We start from the raw sequence: 19,771 nt of genomic DNA on the forward strand, positions 1-19,771 counted from the left end.
CAATATAATCCAATGCAATTGGCCAATAAGATTTGAGTGCTAAAAAAGAATTAAATAATTTTTAAGCTATAAAAGCAGCATGGATAATTACTTTAAAGGTGCCATAAATATAGAAAAAAGTGTACAAATTTCCTAAAAAAAATGAAAATTTAAATCATTAAATTAATGTTGAAATGGGGACTTACCAATGTCCAAAAGTTTTCTTAGAGATTGCATCTTATCAACAATTATTGACACACTGAATGAACGCAAGATTAAAATAGAAGTGCAAACTTGTAGCTCGAACGGAATTTCAACATCAATTGAATAAAGCCGAACGATTCGATTCACAATCTTTGATTCTTGGCAGATCCGTGTTTAAGATTTTGAAGCACCGGGCATAAATATGGAGTAACGGAATAATACTCGAGAAGTCATTGAATTGCATTTTTTTGCAATTGAATTATATCTAATCATAATCATCGTGTCCAAAAGTCGATGTATTTGAAATTGTTGTCACAAAGTGTCCGCACCTCCGATTTCTTCTTTATAACCTCGTTGTCTACCTTTAATCCGAAACGAAACAGTTCCTCGGACGTAAATAGTATTATGGCGATACCCGAAAAGTTCTTTTTTTTTTAACGCATTTGAAATAGTTTGGAGCCCAAACTAAGGTGTCGGCATTATTTTATGCACAATTATTATGATTAAATAACTAGATCTGATTATATGGATTGACCTTCGACTATGAACAAAAGTGAACTTTGTATACAGTAATCACGAATATTTATAAGGTATTTGTTACACTATTAAAAACGTTTTTGATCTCAATGTGTAAAATTATTAAATATATTTAATAAAAAGGAATTTGTAAAATTTTTATTACCTTCAATTTTTTTTACCAGTAAAATTTTTAAAATTAAGTATTACTATAACTTAATATATGGATACAATTCAATTTCTCCATGCTAAAATCAATGTCCTAATTCTAGTTGTCGGCTACATAAATTTAATTTTCATTATAAGCCGTCTTGGTCATTGTGTCCAACAAATCGATGTATTTGAAAATGTTATCGCAAATTTCCTGCACTTCTGATCTTTTCTTTATAATCCGAATCGAAATAATCCGTCGTGCGAAAATATTGTGCAGGTGATACCTGAAAAATGTATCAATATTTGTCTAACATAAGTTCCATTATGAGATAGATTGTTTTACCGCATTTCAAAAAGTGTGGAGCCCAGGCCCACAGATTAAAACTTTGGATTCCTGAAAAATTGGTCAAAACTACCGTGTTATGATTCAATTTGCCGTATTCTCTGTCACAAATAACGGAGCAACACTCGCGCAGACATTCATTTGCCAAGTATTAAACTGAAAATAGAATAATATTATATGTTTATTTTATATTTAACTTTGTATTAAAAAAATATTATTGCATATAATATATCATACTTAATGCACATTTTTTTGTACTTCGTGGTGACTTAGAAAAAGTCATTTACAGAAATATATTGAATGGATATTATTTATTTTCATTAATGATAGAACATAATAAGTGTATACGAATTTTTTGATGCGGTATCATGAGAAAGGTATCAAAAGTGGAAAGGAGAGATTATTGCGCCAATATTTAATAAAATAAGGAAAATAGATTTCTCGACTTACCGGAAAATCTAAACTGTCTTTGGAAGTTTGCGAATTCTGATTGATGCACATTAATCTGTCCACCATATTACTGGCGATGTCCTTGTCATTGATAGGGATGTTTAGTTGTTCTTCAAGTTTGTAATGATTTCTCCATTGATACCAGTAGTCACTAAGCTATTGAAGTTGGTCGAAGCTATATCTTTCCGGAGGATTCTTAAAATGGAACGGGAATTGAAAACTAAGTTCATTCAATTACAGGCATCATTACCTCGTCGTGAGACATGCAATACTCGGCACAACTCGCGGATAACGCTGACAGGATTACATCATTAAACGAAATTCCCTTAATCCGATTCTTAATACACTTTACTTTCTCCACGTAATTTGTGGTCTCTTTCTCCAAGGAGTAGCACAAATTTCGTATACTGTTTTGTAACACATTAAGAATTGCAAGTACATCGAAATTCAAGATCTATTAGATGTTCTATTTATAAAGATTTACAATTACATATAATAACATATAAAATAAACTTATTTATTATGAAATTATTTAAAACACAATTTATATAATAATATTAATAATCTTTATTCAGGGCCGTAAAATCCTTTGGATTTTGAGGCATAAATAACAAATAAGGCCACAACTAACACTTTTGGGGAGGGCGCCCTATTTCGCGAGGCCCCAAGCAATTGCCCGTTTGACCTCTGTCTTTATTAGATCAAAAGGCTATCGACTGAAGTATGTCTGTTCAATATATAATAATAATTAGAAATATATATCATCCACGCAGTAATTCTAATCAAAACAAATTTTTCTTTTAATTTTTCATTTAAGCTAACTCAATTCGAATAAATTTCAATAAAATAATATTCATAATAGTGCAATCTCGTAATGCAAACCAGTGATTCCCAAAGTGGACTATATCGACCCACAGGGGTCTATGACAACCTGCAAGCGGTCTACGTCAGCGAAAAAAAATTTAGGGGTCAATGAAATGAAAACGGGGGTCCACGATAATGGATCTCAACAAACACTTATAGTACTTACATTATACTATCCTATAATATAAAGACATATACATTATTTATAAAAGTACCTTTGAAGTAAAAAATATATTATATATGTTTATAAAATTGTGTAAGTTGTAGGATGTAGGCATTCGCTTTCTGGTCGCAATACATTTTGAACTTCTAAAAACCTGCACATAATGATATACCAGTATTATCTTGTTACAAGCATACGCGCAGTCTCAGAGCAAAGATCTTAATAATTATAAAGATGTCCCAATATAAATAATAAATTTACAAAAATCAATATCAGGTAAGTAGGGGGTCTACCCAAAACCGAAAAACATGACAAGGGGTCTACGACACAAAAAAGTTTGGGAACCTCTGATGTAGACCCAAGGGAAACTGTCTAACTGTTGACGATCATAAAAGCTGCTGGAACGGAAACGAAGTTGATGGCCTGCAACGGCATCAATGTAATTGAAAGTTTACATAAGTTTGGTTATGATAAAGTATCGTTTATCGGATTTCAAATAGCTTGAAGCCCAGACTAAGGTGTGTATATCACAGAAATATATTAATAATTGAAAAATAAACTCAGGCTCTTTATTTTATGCACAGTTATTACTATTAAATAACGCATAAATAATAATATATCTATTTATATGCATTGACCTTTGACTCTAAACAAAATTGAACTTTGTATAGAACAAACAGGAATATTTATAACGAGTTTGTTACACAGCGGAAAATCAAAAAAGTTTTTGATCTGAATAAGTAAAATTATTAAATATATTTAATAAGAAAGAATTTGTAAAATTTAAATTGTTTAATTATTATAACAATCAACGTAGATTTACCTGTACAATTATTAAAACTAAGTATTATTATAAGTCAATATATGGATACAATTCAAATTACCCATGCTATAATAAATTTCCTAATCCCAGTTGTCCGTGCATAAAATTAATTTTCATCATAAACCGCACTGGTCGTACCAAATTGCCTGTACCTCCGATCTCTTCTTTATGGTATTTTTATCTACAACTAATCCGAAACGAAACAGTCCGTCGTACGTATATATTGAGCAGGTGATACCTGCAAAAGTTCAATATTTTTATCACATTATTTTCGTTATGAAAAAGTTCGTTTTACCGCATATCGAAAAGTTTGGACCCCAGACTAAAGAGTCTCTAACCCTGTGGCCACTGATGAGATTAACACTGTGGATTCCTGGAAAATTGCTGAGAACTACCGTGTTGTGATTCGATTTGACTATTTTCTTTATTACCAATAACGGAACAATAGTCGAGAAGATATTGATTTGTCAATATACGAACTGAAATTAGAATGATATTACATGCACATTTTTCAATCATTTTCACTAACATAAACAAAATACGTGTGTAGCTTTGTAGATTAAGCATACTTCTTTAAAGTAGTTAATTGTATTTCCGAATTAATTATATAATTAATAGATGCAAATATCTCAAGAAAGTCATCCACAGACAAATTTTGAATGAATACTATTTATTTTCATTAAATTAATTAAAATGATAGAACATAACAAGTGTGTATGAATATTTTGATCTGCTATCAAAGACAGTTTCAAACGAGGGAAGCAGAGATTATTGCGCCAATATTTAATGAAATAATGAAAAGAGATTTCTCGACTTACCGGAAAATCTAAACTATCCTTAGAAATTGTCGAATTTTTATTGATGCACATCAACCTGTCCACCATATTCCTGGTGATATCCTTGTCTTTGATAGGGATGTTGAGAAAACCCAATGCAAGGTTGTTATTCAAGTTTGCAACGATTTCCCCATTGGTACCTGTAGTCACTATGCTATTAAAGTCGCTCGAAGCTATATAATACGGTAATGCAAAACGAATATTTTCCGGAGGATTCTACAAAATGGAACAGGAATTGTAAACTAGATTCTTTCAATTGCAGACATCATTACCTTGTCGTGACACATGTAATACTCGGCACAACTCGCGGAAAATGCTGACATGATTACATCATTAAAAGAGATTCCCTTAAACCGATTCTTGATAGATTTTACTTTCTCCACATAATTCGTCGACTCTTTCTCCAAGGAGTAGCATATGTGCTTTTCGTTGCTTAAACGGTTTTGGTGCAGCATGTTTTCATCCTTGTCATCCAGCAGACCGAAATATGTAATATAGTAACTTTTATTAAACAATTTCTTTACATTCTCCAGGAAAGTAGGTTTCGATTTTGTCAAGGCCGACTTTTTAAGAACGTTTCTGTAAGTTTCGCAGCTTTCTTTCACGATATTAACCCCATTAACAATGAACTGTGATGTTATCAAAGTCATTAATGACATTCCGTCGCCAAGACTGTGATGATACTTGGCGAAAATTGGATACTGAACTTTACCTCCATTTTTATCCCATTTTAAAGGAACCCTTCCAACATACACTTCCCACAGAGCCGTATTCCCAGCTGGTAAAGGGGAGTCACTCAACTTATCCATCAGTAAGTTTAATCCTTCTACATCCTTGTAGTCCTCCAAATACTTCACATGCTCTTGGATGTTGATGTGCGTTTTGAGGAAATACCCGTAACCCATGAAATATCTTCGAACCCAGCTCATCTTCGTATGCGTTTTGGCGATTTTCTCGTAGGTGCTTTTCATGAATTCAAAAAGAGGTTCACAGTCTTCCCCATCTTTGGCATCGACCATCAAGAGCGTTTTGATAAACGGAGAGGTCACTTCTTCAACGACCCAAATTACATCCGATCCATCCATAATCCCGCAATAATCATCCCCGTGTTTTAACCTCAAGACGAAATTGATAATTTCGTAGTAAATCGCTATAATAATAAGCAATAAGCACAAGAAAATGGTGCATATTAAGGATAATGGTAGCAATATAATCCAATGCAATTGGCCAATAAGATTTGAGTGCTAAAAAAGAATTAAATAATTTTTAAGCTATAAAAGCAGCATGGATAATTACTTTAAAGGTGCCATAAATATAGAAAAAAGTGTACAAATTTCCTAAAAAAAATGAAAATTTAAATCATTAAATTAATGTTGAAATGGGGACTTACCAATGTCCAAAAGTTTTCTTAGAGATTGCATCTTATCAACAATTATTGACACACTGAATGAACGCAAGATTAAAATAGAAGTGCAAACTTGTGGCTCGAACGGAATTTCAACATCAATTGAATAAAGCCGAACGATTCGATTCACAATCTTTGATTCTTGGCAGATCCGTGTTTAAGATTTTGAAGCACCGGGCATAAATATGGAGTAACAGAATAATACTCGAGAAGTCATTGAATTGCATTTTTTTGCAATTGAATTATATCTAATCATAATCATCGTGTCCAAAAGTCGATGTATTTGAAATTGTTGTCATAAAGTGTCCGCACCTCCGATTTCTTCTTTATAACCTCGTTGTCTACCTTTAATCCGAAACGAAACAGTTCCTCGGACGTAAATAGTATTATGGCGATTCCTGCAAAAGTTCTTTTTTTTAACGCATTTGAAATAGCTTGGAGCCCAAACTAAGGTGTCGGCATTATTTTATGCATAATTATTATTATTAAATAACTAGATCTATTTATATGGATTGACCTTCGACTCTGAACAAGAGTGAACTTTGTATACAGTAATCACGAATATTTATAAGGTGTTTGTTACACCATCAAAAACGTTTTTTATCTCAATGTGTAAAATTATCAAATATATTTAATAAAAAGGAATTTGTAAAATTTAAATTAATTTTTATTACCTTTAATTTTTTTACCAGTACAATTATTAAAATTAAGTATTATTATAACTCAATATATGGATACAATTCAATTTCTCCATGCTAAAATCAATGTCCTAAATCTAGTTGTCGGCTACATAAATTTAATTTTCATCATAAGCCGTCCTGGTCATTGTGTCCAACAAATCGATGTATTTGAAAATGTTATCGCAAATTTCCTGCACTTCTGATCTTTTCTTTATAATCTCTTTGTCTACTATTAATCCGAATCGAAAGAATCCGTCGTGCGAAAATATTGTGCAGGTGATACCTGAAAAATGTATCAATATTTGTCTAACATAAGTTTCATTATGAGACAGATTGTTTTACCGCATTTCAAAAAGTGTGGAGCCCAGGCTACAATGTCTCTAATCCTGTGGCCACTGGCGAGATTAAAACTTTGGATTCCTGGAAAATTGGTCAGAACTACCGTGTTATGATTCAATTTCGCCATTTTCTCTATCACAAAAAACGGAGCAATACTCGCGCAGACATTCATTTGCCAATTATTAAACTGAAAATAGAAAATATTATATGTTTATTTCATATTTAACTTTGTATTAAAAAAATATTATTGCATATAATATATCATACTTAATGCACATTTTTTTGTACTTCGTGGTGACTTAGAGAAAGTCATTTACAGAAATATATTGAATGTATATTATTTATTTTCATTAATGATAGAATATAATAAGTGTATACGAATTTTTTGATGCGGTATCATGAGAAAGGTATCAAAAGAGGAAAGGAGAGATTATTGCGCCAATATTTAATAAAATAAGGAAAATAGATTTCCCGACTTACCAGAAAATCTAAACTGTCTTTGGAAGTTTGCGAATTCTGATTGATGCACATTAATCTGTCCACCATATTCCTGGCGATGTCCTTGTCTTTGATAGGGATGTTTTGTACACCCAATGTAAAGTTGTTCTTCAAGTTTGTAACGATTTCTCCATTGATACCAGTAGTCACTAAGCTATTGAAGTTGGTCGAAGCTATATAATACGGTAATGCGAAACGAATATTTTCCGGAGGATTCTAAAAATGGAACGGGAATTGAAAACTAAGTTCATTCAATTACAGGCATCATTACCTCGTCGAGAGACATGCAATAATCGGCACAACTCGCGGAAAACGCTGACAGGATTACATCATTAAAAGAAATTCCCTTAATTCGATTCTTAATAGACTTTACTTTCTCCACGTAATTTGTGGTCTCTTTCTCCAAGGAGTAGCAGACGTGCTTTTGGTGACTCAAGTGTTTTTCGTGCAGAATGTTTTCATCACTGTCATCCAGTGGACCGAAATATGAAATATAGTAACTTTTATAGAACAATTTCTTTACATTCTCCAGGAAAGTAGGTTTCGAATTGTTCAAGTCCGACTTTTTAAGGATATTACTGTAATTTTTGCAGTTTTCTTTCATGCTATTCACCCCATTATTAATTAAATTTGTTGTTATCAAAGTTATTAATGACATTCCGTCGCCAATACTGTGATGATACTTCATTAAAATTGGATACTGAACTTTACCTCCATTATTTTCCCATTTTAAAGGAACCCTTCCAACATACACTTCCCACAGAGCCGTATTCCCAGCTGGTAAAGGGGAGTCACTCAACTTATCCATCAGTAAGTTAAATCCTTCCACATCCTTGTAGTCTTCCAAATACTTTACATGCTCATGGATGTTGATTTGCGTTTTGAGGAAATACACGTAACCCATGAAATATCTTCGAACGCAGCTCATCTTATTGTGCGTTTTGGCGATTTTCTCGTAGGTTCTTTTCACGAATTCAAAAAGTGGTTCACAGCCTTCCCCATCTTTTGCATCGACCATGAAGAGCATTTTGATTAACGAAAAGGTCTCTTCTTCAACGACCCAAATTACATCGGATCCATCCATAATCCCGCAATAATCATCCCCGTGCTTTAAGTTCAACACGAAATTGATAATTTCGTAGTAAATCGCTAATATAATGAGCAATAAGCAAAATAAAATGGTGCATATTATGGATAATGGTAGCAATATAATCCAATGTAATTGACCAATAAATTTTGAGCGCTAAAAGAGAATTAAATTACTTTTTAAGCTATAAAAGTAAATTCGATAATTACTTTAAAGGTGCAAAACATATAGAAAAACATGTACAGATTTCCTAAAAAAAACGAAAATTTAAATCGGTAAATTAATGTTCAAATGTGAACTTACCAATGTTCAAAAGTTTTTTTAGAGATTGCATCTTGTCAACAAATATTCACAGACTAAACGAACGCAAGATTGAAATAGAAGTGGAAGCTTGATCCTCGGACGGAGTTTCAACTTCAATTAAAAAAGCTGAACGAAATTCAATGCAGACGTATACACGCACACACACACACAAACATACAGTAAGTTCACAACCTTTGTTTTTTGCCAGGTCCGTATTTAGATTTTGAGACGCTGGGCATAAACAATTCCTCGTACGTAAATAGTATTATGGGGATACCTCCAAAAGTTCAATTTTTCTTTACATAAGTTTCGTTATGATAAAGTATGTTTTACCGCATTTCAAATAGCTTGGAGCCCAAACCAAGGTGTCTGCTGTTATAGTTCACATAAATATATTAGAAATTGAAAAAATAAATTTTGGCTTTATATGCATTGATCGTTGACTCTGAACAAAATTGAATCACGAATATTTATAACGATTTTATCACATAGTGTTACAAAAACGTTTGAATTTATAAAACTTAAATTAGTTAATTTTTATTACCTTCAAGTGAGATTTAATAATTTTTAAATTAAGTATTATTATAAATCAATATATGGATACATTTCAATTTATACATGCTAAAGTCAATGTCCTAATTTTAGTTTTCGTTTACATAAATTTAATTTTTATCATAAACCGTTCTGGTCATCGTATCCAACAGATCGATGTATTTGAATATGTTATCGCAAATTTCCTGCACATCCGATCTCTTCTTTATGATTTTTTTGTCCACCAGTAATACGAAACGAAACAGTCCGTCATACGTAAATATTAAGCAGGTGATACCTACAAAAGTTCAGTATTTTTTTTACATAAATTTCGTTATAAGAAAGTTTGTTTTACAGCATTTCAAAATGTTTGAAGCCCAGCATATGCAATCTCTAATTCTGTGGCCACTGATGAGATTTGCAGTGTTGTTACCTGGAATATTGGTCACGATGGTTGTGTTCCGATTCCATTTGACACAATATTTTACTATCAATAACGGAACAATACTCGAGAAGACTTTGATATGCCAAAATATGAACTAAAATTAGAATAATATTTAAAACATATTTATTTTGTCTTGAACAATAACGCAGCATATAATCATAATAATACAACTATTTTAATTTATTCAATAATATTTAATTAAGTTCGCATGCAGAAATAAAAAATCATTGTTTTTAATATGTTGCAACTTTTGCTGGACGATGAAGCATATTTATTTCCATTTAAAGAATATTACTGCACATAAAAAAAATGCTCATACATAATGTACATTGTTTTTTATACATTTTAACTAACATCAAGAAAATAATGACGCATTATAGAAACATAACAAAATATATTAATTTGTATAATTTATGCAATTTTCATCCGAATATTAAGAATATTTTTTCTAATTCGTTGAAAATAAAAAGGTTAAGAACACTTGTTTCACTAAGCCAGACGTTTATAAAATACGTCACGCACTTAATAAAAGCATATAATTTCATATTATAGTCGACAGAAAAGTATTTATTTTCATTACAAGTGCATATTTTATTGCGCCAATATTGAAACGCAAACGCCAATATTGAGGAAACGACAAAGAAATTTGACTCATCGGAAAATATAAACTTCCGAATCCTTATTAACGCACATCAACCTATCCACCTTATTCCTGGTGATGTCTTTGTCCTTCATATGGATGTTCAATGCAAAGTTGTTCTTCAAGTTTGCAACGATTTCTCCATTGGCACCAGTCGTCACTATGCTATTGAAGTTGCTCGAAGCTATATAATACGGTAATGCGAAACGAATCTTCTCCGGATTATTCTGCAAAATGGAACGGGAATTGAAAACTAAGTATTTTTTTTAATTCTATCTTTTTAAGGACGTTTCTGTAGGTTTCATACTTTTCTTTCATTATGTTCACCCCATTTTCAATTAAAATGACTAATGAGATACTGATATTTGATGATAATTGGATACTGAACTTTAGCTCCGTTCTTTTCCCACTTTAAAGGCACCCTTCCAATATACACTTCCCACAAAGCCGTTAGCTTATCCATTAACAAGTTTAATCCTTCCACATCCTTGTAGTTCTCTAAATATTTCACGTACTCGTGGATGTTGATGTGCGTCTTGAGAAAATACTCATAACCCATGAAAAATCTTCTCGTGCTGATTTTCTAGTAGGAGTTTAGCATGAATTCAAAAAGCGGTTCAGATACTTCCCCATCTTTGGCATCGATCCTGAAAAGCGAGTTGATTAACAAATAGCTTTTTTCTTCAACAACCAGATCTATCCATAATACCATAATAATCATTCCCGTGCTTTAACACGAAATTGACAATTTCGTAGTAAATCGCTGAAATAATTAGAGAAGAATGATGGAAAAGAAAGCAGCGGATTAGGAGCAAGTGTATATCAATCGAGGGACATTAGGTATTGGAATAAGGATAATGTGGGATATTTAAATTTGGGAAGGACATTTGGGTTTCGTGGGACATTTAGAGAGGGAGGCTATGTTGGATTGTTTGGATTTAAATTTCAAGGAGAGGGACAGGTATCGGTCGAGGAGAGGGACTATTTTGGTTTTGGAGTAAAGGAGATCATTAGGAGGATTGTGTAGAGGATTATTAGGATGTCGTATTTTGGTGAGGATACGAAGGTCGGAACGTTCGGATACGGACAGGTTTTAACTTCAGGCTTTAACTTCAATACGAAATTGATAATTTTATAGTAAATCGCTAAAATAATTAGCAGTAAGCACAAAGAAATGGTGCATATTAAGTATAATGCTAGCAATATAATCCAATGCAATTGGCCAATAAGTTTTCAGTGCTAAAAATATATTAAATTAATTTTTAAGAATTAAAAGTAGTTTGGATAATTACTTTAAAGGTGCCATAAATATAGAAAAAATGTATAGATTTTCTAAAAAACTTTCAAACTTTTTGTTGTATTACTTATTTTGTAATTTACTTATAACCAACTTTTGTTACTCTTATTCGAGCAATTTCTTTTTGTTTTAGTGAAACTATCTACATTTTATATGTTATATATTTACATATGCAACTCAAGATGATAACAAATCACTTATATTTTTGATAATATAGAATAAATTTATGTTTTAATTATTTATTCTCATCAAAGCAAGTATTTTTTTACTCTCGGAGTGAAAACATGCGTTAATTTGTTATTTATAATTTTTTCATGTAACAAAGAATGTTGCACCAAGGCTTATTAGGATGCCGTATTTTGGTGAGGATACGAAGGACATAACGTTCCGATAGAGAATGGTTTCTTAGGACGGGATCTCGGCATTGGGATAGATGGATGTTAGACATTGGATAGATATTCCGGAAGTACGCAAGGTCAGAGAATGGAAATAACAGGCAATGGAATTAATTTTGGACTTGAGTTGTTTGGAATGAAAACTGACGTTGAGTTTTTGATCAAGAATAATTCCTGTTTTAGTAATATTCTTATTTTTATACAATACAATATTTGATGACATTTTAGTTACAATTGAATGCAATTCTCTTCATAAGCCTTGGTCATCGTATCCAACAGATCGATGTACTTGAATATGTTGTCGCAAATTTCCTGCACATCCGATCTCTTCTTTATGATCTCTTTGTCCACCAGTAATCCGAAACGAAACAATCCGTCGTACGTTAATATTGTGCAGGTGATACCTTTAAAAGTTCAATATTTTTATGACATACTTTTTATTCTGAGTTCGTTTTACCGCATTTCAAAAAGTTCGGAGCCCATATTAAGACGTCTCTTATTTTGTGGCCACTGATAAGATTCGCACTGTTATTTCCTGGAAGATTGCTCAGAACCACCGTGTTCCGATTCAATTTGACACCATTCTCTACTACCAAGAAAGGAACAAGAGTCAAGAAGACATTCATTTGCCAAAACGTTAACTGAAATTAGAATAGTACTACAATTAGATGCATGTTTATATTTTATATATTTAATAATAAAACGTTGAATAAAATAATACAATGTATTAGGGCAATGGAAATTAAAATTCTTTTAAACTGGCTACAATTGTTTATGTCTGATTAAGCATATTTATGAAGATTAATGAATTTAAAAAAATGTTATTGTTTATATTATAATATAATGCACATACATAATTTACATTGTTTTGTTCATTTTATTTAATATAAAGAAGAAAACACATTATTTTGTCTAGTTCATCAAATTTTAATTAAAATGTAAAGAATAATCATTTTAATTATTCACTTATAATATTTTAGTAAAATGAAAATCTCCAAATAAATATATCCATTTTTAGAGTCTACGTATACTTTTTTACAGTTAGTGCCGTATTAACCCGAATATAACGCAATATTTTTCGACCATTTATTTTCCGTTAAAAAATAGAAATTTTCCTACAGAGGTTGAAACGTGACTGAACGTCCGACCAATACCTATATATATATTATTACCTATAATATTTTTCTTTTCTAAATATCTATGAAAATTTCGGAGTCGCGTTATATTCGGGCTAATACGGTAATAAATAAAATTGCCCAAACATTCCGGAAGCGAATAAAGGATAGTTTCTGTCAATTTATTGAAATTTGATATTACTCAAATCAAAACTATAACATTTAACGCACTGAAAAATCTATAATTTACAGCGTTACGTTAGAATATAATTTGATGGCAGATCTTATAAAAAGTCCTTCACAGAAAATTATTGACTAAAGTATATTTATTTTCATGAAATAAATTAAAATTATATAACTTCATAAGTGTAAAAATAATTTTCACAACATTATTTTAATTTATAGACAAATGAACATTTCTTCTTTTTGCAATTAAATCTATTTTTCTGCATTTTATTTTTATATATTAATTCAATAACGGAAAGACATAAAGTTGCAACGTATTAATACAATCATTTTAATTCAAATTTCAATACAATAATCCTGGAAAACGCGGATTGAATGTTTCCTTTTGCCCCATAATAGATTATTTATAGGCACAAGTATATATTTTTATGAAATTGGGAACCTGGAAAGAAATCTGACTCACCGGAAAATCTAAACTGTCCTTTGAAATTTGCGAATCCTTACTGATGCACATCAACCTGTCCACCATATTCCTGGCGATGTCCTTGTCGTTGATAGGGATGTTGAGAAAACCCAATGCGAAGTTATTATTTAAGTTTGCAACGATTTCTCCGTTAGTACCAGTCGTCACTTTGCTTTCGAAGTTGACCGAAGATAAATAATACGGAAATACGAAACGAATCTTCTCCGGAGGATTCTGCAAATTGGAACGGAAATTGAAAACTAAGTTCATCCTATTACAGGCATTGTTACCTCATCGTGAGCCATGTAATATTCGGCACAACTCGCTGAAAACGCTGACAAGATTACATCATTAAAAGAGATTCCCTTAATCCGATTCTTGATAGATTTTACTTTCTCCACGTAATTCGTTGTCTCTTTCTCTTTGGAGTAGCAGACGTGCTTTTCGTGGCTCAAGTGTTTACCATGTAGCATGTTTTCATCATTGTCATCCAGAGGACCGAAATAAGTGATGTAGTAACTTTGACTGAAAATTTTCTTTAAGTTCTCCAGGAATGTAGGCTTCGCATTTTTTAAGGCTATCTTGTTTAGAACGTTTCTGTAAGTTTTACAGTTTTCTTTCATGATGTTCACTCCATTTTCGAATAACTGCGTGATCATTAAAGTGGTTAATGAGATACCGTCGGCAAGGCTGTGATGATACTTGATGAAAATTGGATACTGAACATTACCACCGTTCTTTTTCCACTTTAAAGGAACTCTTCCAATATACATTTCCCATAAAGCCGTATTCCCAGCTGGTAAAGGGGAGTTACTCAACTTATCCATCAGCAAGTTCAGTCCTTTCACATCTTTGTAATTCTCCAAATACTTCACGTGCTCGTGGATGTTGATGTGCGTTTTGAGGAAATACCGGTAGCCCATGAAATATCTTCGAACGCAGCTCATCTTCTCGTGCGTTTTGCAGATTTTCTCATAGGAGATTTTCATGAATTCGAAAAGCGGTTCACAGCCTTCTCCATCTTTGGCATCGATCATGAAGAGCGTGTTGATTAACGAAGAACTCCCTTGTTCGACGAACCAAAGTAAATCGGGTCCATCCATAATACCGTAATAATCATCCGAGTGTTTCAACCTCAACACGAAATTGATAATTTCATAGTAAATTGATGAGATAACCAAAATTATACACATAAAAACGGTGCAAATTAAAGATAATGGTAGCAGTATAATCCAATGCGATTGAGCAAAAACTTTTGTTCTCTAAATATAAAGAATGAAATTAAAACATGTTTTTAAATCAGTCGAACTGATAATTACTTTTAAAACGCCGAAAATATACAAGAAAATGTACAAATTCCCTGAAAAAAAATGTGTAAATTGTTAAATTTATGTTCAAATGTGGACTTACCGATGTTCAAAAGTTTTTTCAGAGATTGCATCTTGGCAGCTTTCATTAACAGACTGAATTGGTGTTGTAAAGCTCACTATTTATTGAGCCTTAATGTTATAATTATATGTATATATTAAAATTGTTACAAGCTTCCACTTCCTCGCAGTCGAAATTTCAATTGAATTAAGCCGAATGAAATACAGACAAACACACACGAAGTTCACATTTTTTTTCTTTGTGCATTACCTCTTTATACAATGTGTTTTGACATTTTTCGAAAATAGCTTTGCCATTAAATGCTAAACTTTCCTTTTTACAAATTCGTGACCATATATAAAACTAATCTTTGTTTTTACTAAATCATTAAAGTACATTAATATAACTTATGTAAACACATTTATTTATTAGTTATAATTATAATATTTTATTTTTTTGCGTTAATAGTCTAATAAATATTAAATAATGATTGATTGATCCATTTTTGTAATACCCACAAAAGTATTCTTATAACACAAATTAAACATCAATAATTTACATACAAGAATAATGACTTAAAAACATATTTTATTTTTAATGTTTTGATATATAAAATACCGGTGCAATCCCAAGCCCGACAACCGAAATACCGTCAATCAAATTCGCGACGTTCGAAATCCCGACTGTATTGAAATCCCGACTATATTAAAATCCCGACAACCATAATCCCGACTGTATCAAAATCCCGACAATATCAAAAATGTCTTCAATAACATTTTTAAATTACTTTTAAATTGTTATTAATAATAAATAACAACAATTTATAATCTAATTGTATTTGATATTATTTCATAATGTTAAGGTTTATTATGAATAATTCAACAAAATCAAATAAATTAATAATAATTTATTGTTATTAAAAATAAAAATGTAGCTCAGGTGACTACGCTCCAAAATAATTTAAAAATGTTATTGTAGAAATTTTAGATATAGTCGGGATTATGTTACATATTCGATGTATTTCGAACGTCGAGATTTCTATACAGTCGGGATTTCGAACGTCGGGCATGCCCATAAAATATAGTAAATTGCTTTAATATTAATAGTTTTTGATGATTTATAATTTGTTTATCTAATATTTTCAATTATGGAACAATTTACAATATATTCAGATTGAATTTATTATATATCAATTAATAAACATTTTCCTTGGTTACATAATGATAACGTACTAAACTAGTTTAAGTTATGACTTATAATTTGACTTAATGATTTATACATTGGTTGAAAGAAAAACCCATTACTTCCCAAAAAAAAAGAGAAAACAATACAATTTGTATATAGATATAATTTATACTATTTAACTACGTATTATTATTTGTAATATTAATATTTGCTATATATAATCTTCGTATATATAAGTCTTCGTACGATTCCGATCTGAAACAATTTTATTTGTATCAAAATTAATATTTTAATATTTGAAATCTGACTTCAATATGGTGTAATTTACTTATAATACAATTTGTATTCTTATTTAATAATTGCAGCAATTTCTTAATGTTTGCGCAATTTTTTTATATCTTCTATATTTACATATGCAACTTTATTATCAAATTTGCACAAATAACGTATATCTATATATATATTAAGATTTGCAAATATTTCGATCAAATCTGATACAACCCAAATTATTGAATTCTTTGTTGTATATTTGTGTTCTAATTCTACATATGTTACAATTTGAACATATCAAATTAACAATTTTTAATTTATTTCATAAAATTTATTGAAACAAATTTTGAAGTTATATCAATATTTAATAATAATTTTATGTAGGAAATGCAAATTTACAATTTAATTATAATGTGAGATATAAATTGTTTAAGATAATATCAATTTACAAATATAATAAAACAATATAAAGATACAAGGTAAATCGAAATAACTACTTAAAATCAAATATGTCTTTTTTATTAAGAAACAATTAATTACATTATTAAAATACGAACAATGTCTAATCCAAATTGAAGAAAACGAATTTCTTCTGCAAAAATTTGTATAATCTCAAGAAATAAAGACATACAAAGGAACCGTCCCTGGGAAGCATTCGGAAATTGAACATACTGAAAGTATGCTGCTATAGTACATATCACAGATATTTTTATTGTAATTTATCCCTTCATAGAATTTGAATAAACTAGAAGTCTACAGAACATTTGTGCACACCAAAAGTATTATTATAGTTAAGAAAAACCTCTCAATCGGCATTTGCCATTTAAAATTTAAAAATGTGTTTTCTATAATAAAAAATATATATCATCCACGCAGTAATTGAAAGCAATTCAAATTTTTCACTTCGAGAGTGAAAACATGCGTTAATTAATTGTTTTGTCTTTCATTTGAGCTTACTAACTAAATTCGACTAAATTCCAATACAATAATAACTGCTTAATATTGCTGCCTCTTGATGTAGCAAAGAATGTTGACCCAAGCGAAACTCGCCGTGCCAATGTAGACGACCCTAAAAGCTGCTGGAACGAAGGTGAAGTTGATGGCCTGCACCGGCATCCAGAACATGCAACTGTTCACAAAAGTTTGCTTGAATTTGCTTTGGAATTCTTCCAAAACATTTGGCTTTCTCTCCATAATACTCATAGCTGTAAAAATACATAGAAACAATATTTTTTTATAATATGTAATGTAATATTATTGATGGTTCACTCACAAACAAAGAAAATTAATAGGAGTGGCGGAACGCTCACAAATTGATCTACCATCAATTTCTTCGCAACCAATTTTAGACCAGTACCAACAAATTTCGCATCTAACCATTTGTACCTAAAACACAAAAAGTAAATTTACATACAACGTTTTTTTTTTATTCAAAATAACAAGGTTAATGTACTATTAAAATTAAAAACAATTCCATAATAAAGCTTCATAAACCTATTGCACTGCAATTCTAAAGCTAATCTAAAATTAAATTAATTTATGAGTCTCAACCTTATCACTTTTACTGTAGTCGAAATTAAACAAGTACTGTAATTTATAAAAGTGTGATGACAATATAAGTTTACTTTTTACTATTTTTATAATATTTTCTATATAATCTAAATATCTCAATAACATTCTTATATTTGTTATACAAATTAACTTTCAATAAAAATCATCAAATTAGTTATATTATCTTACTCATAATGATATGAGACTTCCAAGGTTAAATTCTTCTCTTAAGCGATTTTTTAATTAGAATATTACTTAGGTTAGTATTGTAATTTCCAAGTTATTTTAATTCTAAAAAATGGAACAAAAAATAATGTTTGGTTTTTCCCTTTATACAGTTATGTCTCTTTTATTGTCTATGTATTTAGTTCTTGAATTAGCCTTGTAGTATGCGAGGTATTGCAGTAATTGAAAAATAATAATTCTGACGATTTCACTCACAATTGTTAAGATTGAATAACGAGATGTACTTATATGCTAAATTGTTGCATAAAACGTATTGACCTTTGACTCTCAACAAATTTGAACTTCGTATAGAGCATTAAACGAATATGTAAGTAGAATTTGTTATTCGTTTATAAACAAACATTTTAAGAATCAGACAAAATCAAAAAGTCAAATAAGTTTTAATTCTTAGAAAATGATTATTATTAGCATTTATATAATACTTTAATATAATAATTATATATAAAAGGACAGTTATTGAAATATTTTGTGTGATTGATAATAAGATGATTGTTGCATAATACTTAATTAGTTGCTATGCAATTGTTATTGTAAAGTGTGTTTTATAGAACATAGAAAAAGGCACTAATATTATGTAATCTTTAAATCTCTCTTTGTATATGATTAAAGTGGATTGCATTAAAGTAAATTATTGTAAGTAAATAGTTTGATTGGTAAATAGTTTCAAGATAGAAAGAAGAGTATAATAAGTTGCCTATGTCACGAGGAGCGCAGTAATTTGAATAAAAAATTTAAAATTATAATGTGTTGTGTATTACCAGAAGGTTAACAGCGGTCCTTGAATAATAGTACCATAAAATCCATATCTCGCCAAGGTGGGCATGTCCATCGGTTCTGGTTTATCAGTCTACAAAAGAATAATGACTACATAAAGCGGAAATATTTGAATAATATTTTCTACTTACGAGAACTTTCTTCGTCATCACCTGCTGAGACATCTCAGCTCCAAGATAAAGGGTACCATAGATGACGGAGTTCGCAATAACTGGATGTTTTGTGAACGCGTTCTTCACGAACGCTGCGAACTTGGACATTTCGTGAACTTCTCTCTACAAAATAAATGAGTAAACTAGCGGCTCATGAGCGCGCGTGTTTCTGTGTCGACAAGAAGACCAAAAAAATAATATAGAGAGGAGTATGTGTAAGTTCTACGCGAAAGTGTGGATGTTCGTCGTCCAATGGCACAGCTGTATATAGCTTATCGTCACGTGGATTTAAAACACTGAAATCGTGCTTCGTATGCTATCTTATCGGAACGTAAACAGACGGCCGCGGATGCCAATGTTCTGGTTACGCGGCGCGTTTTTCTTCGTCGATGGTTGTAAAGGAACTGCCCGTCGTAAGACTCACACCAAGACCTCATTCTATTGACTTAATTAATTCAAATTGAATGATCTACCATTTACGAGGCACATGCTCGTTGACCAGAAGCAATT

General features: G+C 31.0%; 4 protein-coding genes across 4 annotated transcripts; all 4 read right to left on the reverse strand.

The window, feature by feature from the left end:
- Positions 1–3,488: 3,488 nt before the first annotated feature.
- LOC108565807 lies at positions 3,489–3,962 on the reverse strand (the record flags this gene model as incomplete). The annotated part of the gene is made up of 2 exons (XM_017925425.1): positions 3,489–3,733; positions 3,791–3,962. Coding segments are annotated over 2 exons (294 nt in total), but the record flags the coding sequence as incomplete, so codon positions are not given.
- On the reverse strand, positions 3,889–5,842 carry LOC108565806. The gene is made up of 5 exons (XM_017925424.1): positions 5,722–5,842; positions 5,628–5,668; positions 4,604–5,575; positions 4,314–4,547; positions 3,889–3,974 (listed from the first exon to the last, which is right to left on the reverse strand). Exons 1-5 carry the CDS (start codon positions 5,750–5,752, stop codon positions 3,963–3,965), a joined length of 1,290 nt encoding a protein of 429 aa, XP_017780913.1. The 5' UTR covers positions 5,753–5,842; the 3' UTR covers positions 3,889–3,962.
- A 637-nt stretch (positions 5,843–6,479) lies between these two features.
- Positions 6,480–8,731, reverse strand: LOC108565808. The gene is made up of 6 exons (XM_017925426.1): positions 8,644–8,731; positions 8,550–8,590; positions 7,525–8,496; positions 7,236–7,469; positions 6,759–6,942; positions 6,480–6,699 (listed from the first exon to the last, which is right to left on the reverse strand). The coding sequence occupies exons 1-6, from the start codon at positions 8,672–8,674 to the stop codon at positions 6,533–6,535; spliced, it is 1,629 nt and encodes a 542-aa protein (XP_017780915.1). The 5' UTR covers positions 8,675–8,731; the 3' UTR covers positions 6,480–6,532.
- An 8,361-nt stretch (positions 8,732–17,092) lies between these two features.
- LOC108565811 (mpv17-like protein) lies at positions 17,093–19,670 on the reverse strand. Its single transcript, XM_017925432.1, has 4 exons — positions 19,241–19,670; positions 19,094–19,182; positions 17,812–17,924; positions 17,093–17,743 (listed from the first exon to the last, which is right to left on the reverse strand). The coding sequence occupies exons 1-4, from the start codon at positions 19,367–19,369 to the stop codon at positions 17,535–17,537; spliced, it is 540 nt and encodes a 179-aa protein (XP_017780921.1). The 5' UTR covers positions 19,370–19,670; the 3' UTR covers positions 17,093–17,534.
- Between the last annotated feature and the right edge of the window lie 101 nt (positions 19,671–19,771).

This window comes from Nicrophorus vespilloides, unplaced genomic scaffold, assembly GCF_001412225.1.
Source record: "Nicrophorus vespilloides isolate i.1.1-1 unplaced genomic scaffold, Nicve_v1.0, whole genome shotgun sequence".
In the NCBI taxonomy this organism is placed as follows: domain Eukaryota; kingdom Metazoa; phylum Arthropoda; class Insecta; order Coleoptera; family Silphidae; genus Nicrophorus; species Nicrophorus vespilloides.

Excerpts from the sequence above, each read along its gene's own strand:
- LOC108565806 (XM_017925424.1), bottom strand. The coding sequence starts at position 5,752 with ATGCAATCTCTAAGAAAACTTTTGGACATTG. Across the intron at positions 5,576-5,627 it reads ATATTTATGGCACCTTTAAA|CACTCAAATCTTATTGGCCA; the intron begins GTAATTATCCAT and ends ATTCTTTTTTAG. Across the intron at positions 4,548-4,603 it reads ATTACATGTGTCACGACAAG|AATCCTCCGGAAAATATTCG; the intron begins GTAATGATGTCT and ends TCCATTTTGTAG.
- LOC108565808 (XM_017925426.1), bottom strand. The coding sequence starts at position 8,674 with ATGCAATCTCTAAAAAAACTTTTGAACATTG. Across the intron at positions 8,591-8,643 it reads AAAAAAACTTTTGAACATTG|GAAATCTGTACATGTTTTTC; the intron begins GTAAGTTCACAT and ends CGTTTTTTTTAG. Across the intron at positions 6,700-6,758 it reads TCCACACTTTTTGAAATGCG|GTATCACCTGCACAATATTT; the intron begins GTAAAACAATCT and ends TACATTTTTCAG.
- LOC108565811 (XM_017925432.1), bottom strand. The coding sequence starts at position 19,369 with ATGTCCAAGTTCGCAGCGTTCGTGAAGAACGCGTTCACAAAACATCCA. Across the intron at positions 19,183-19,240 it reads TGATGACGAAGAAAGTTCTC|ACTGATAAACCAGAACCGAT; the intron begins GTAAGTAGAAAA and ends ATTCTTTTGTAG. Across the intron at positions 17,925-19,093 it reads GGACCGCTGTTAACCTTCTG|GTACAAATGGTTAGATGCGA; the intron begins GTAATACACAAC and ends TTTGTGTTTTAG.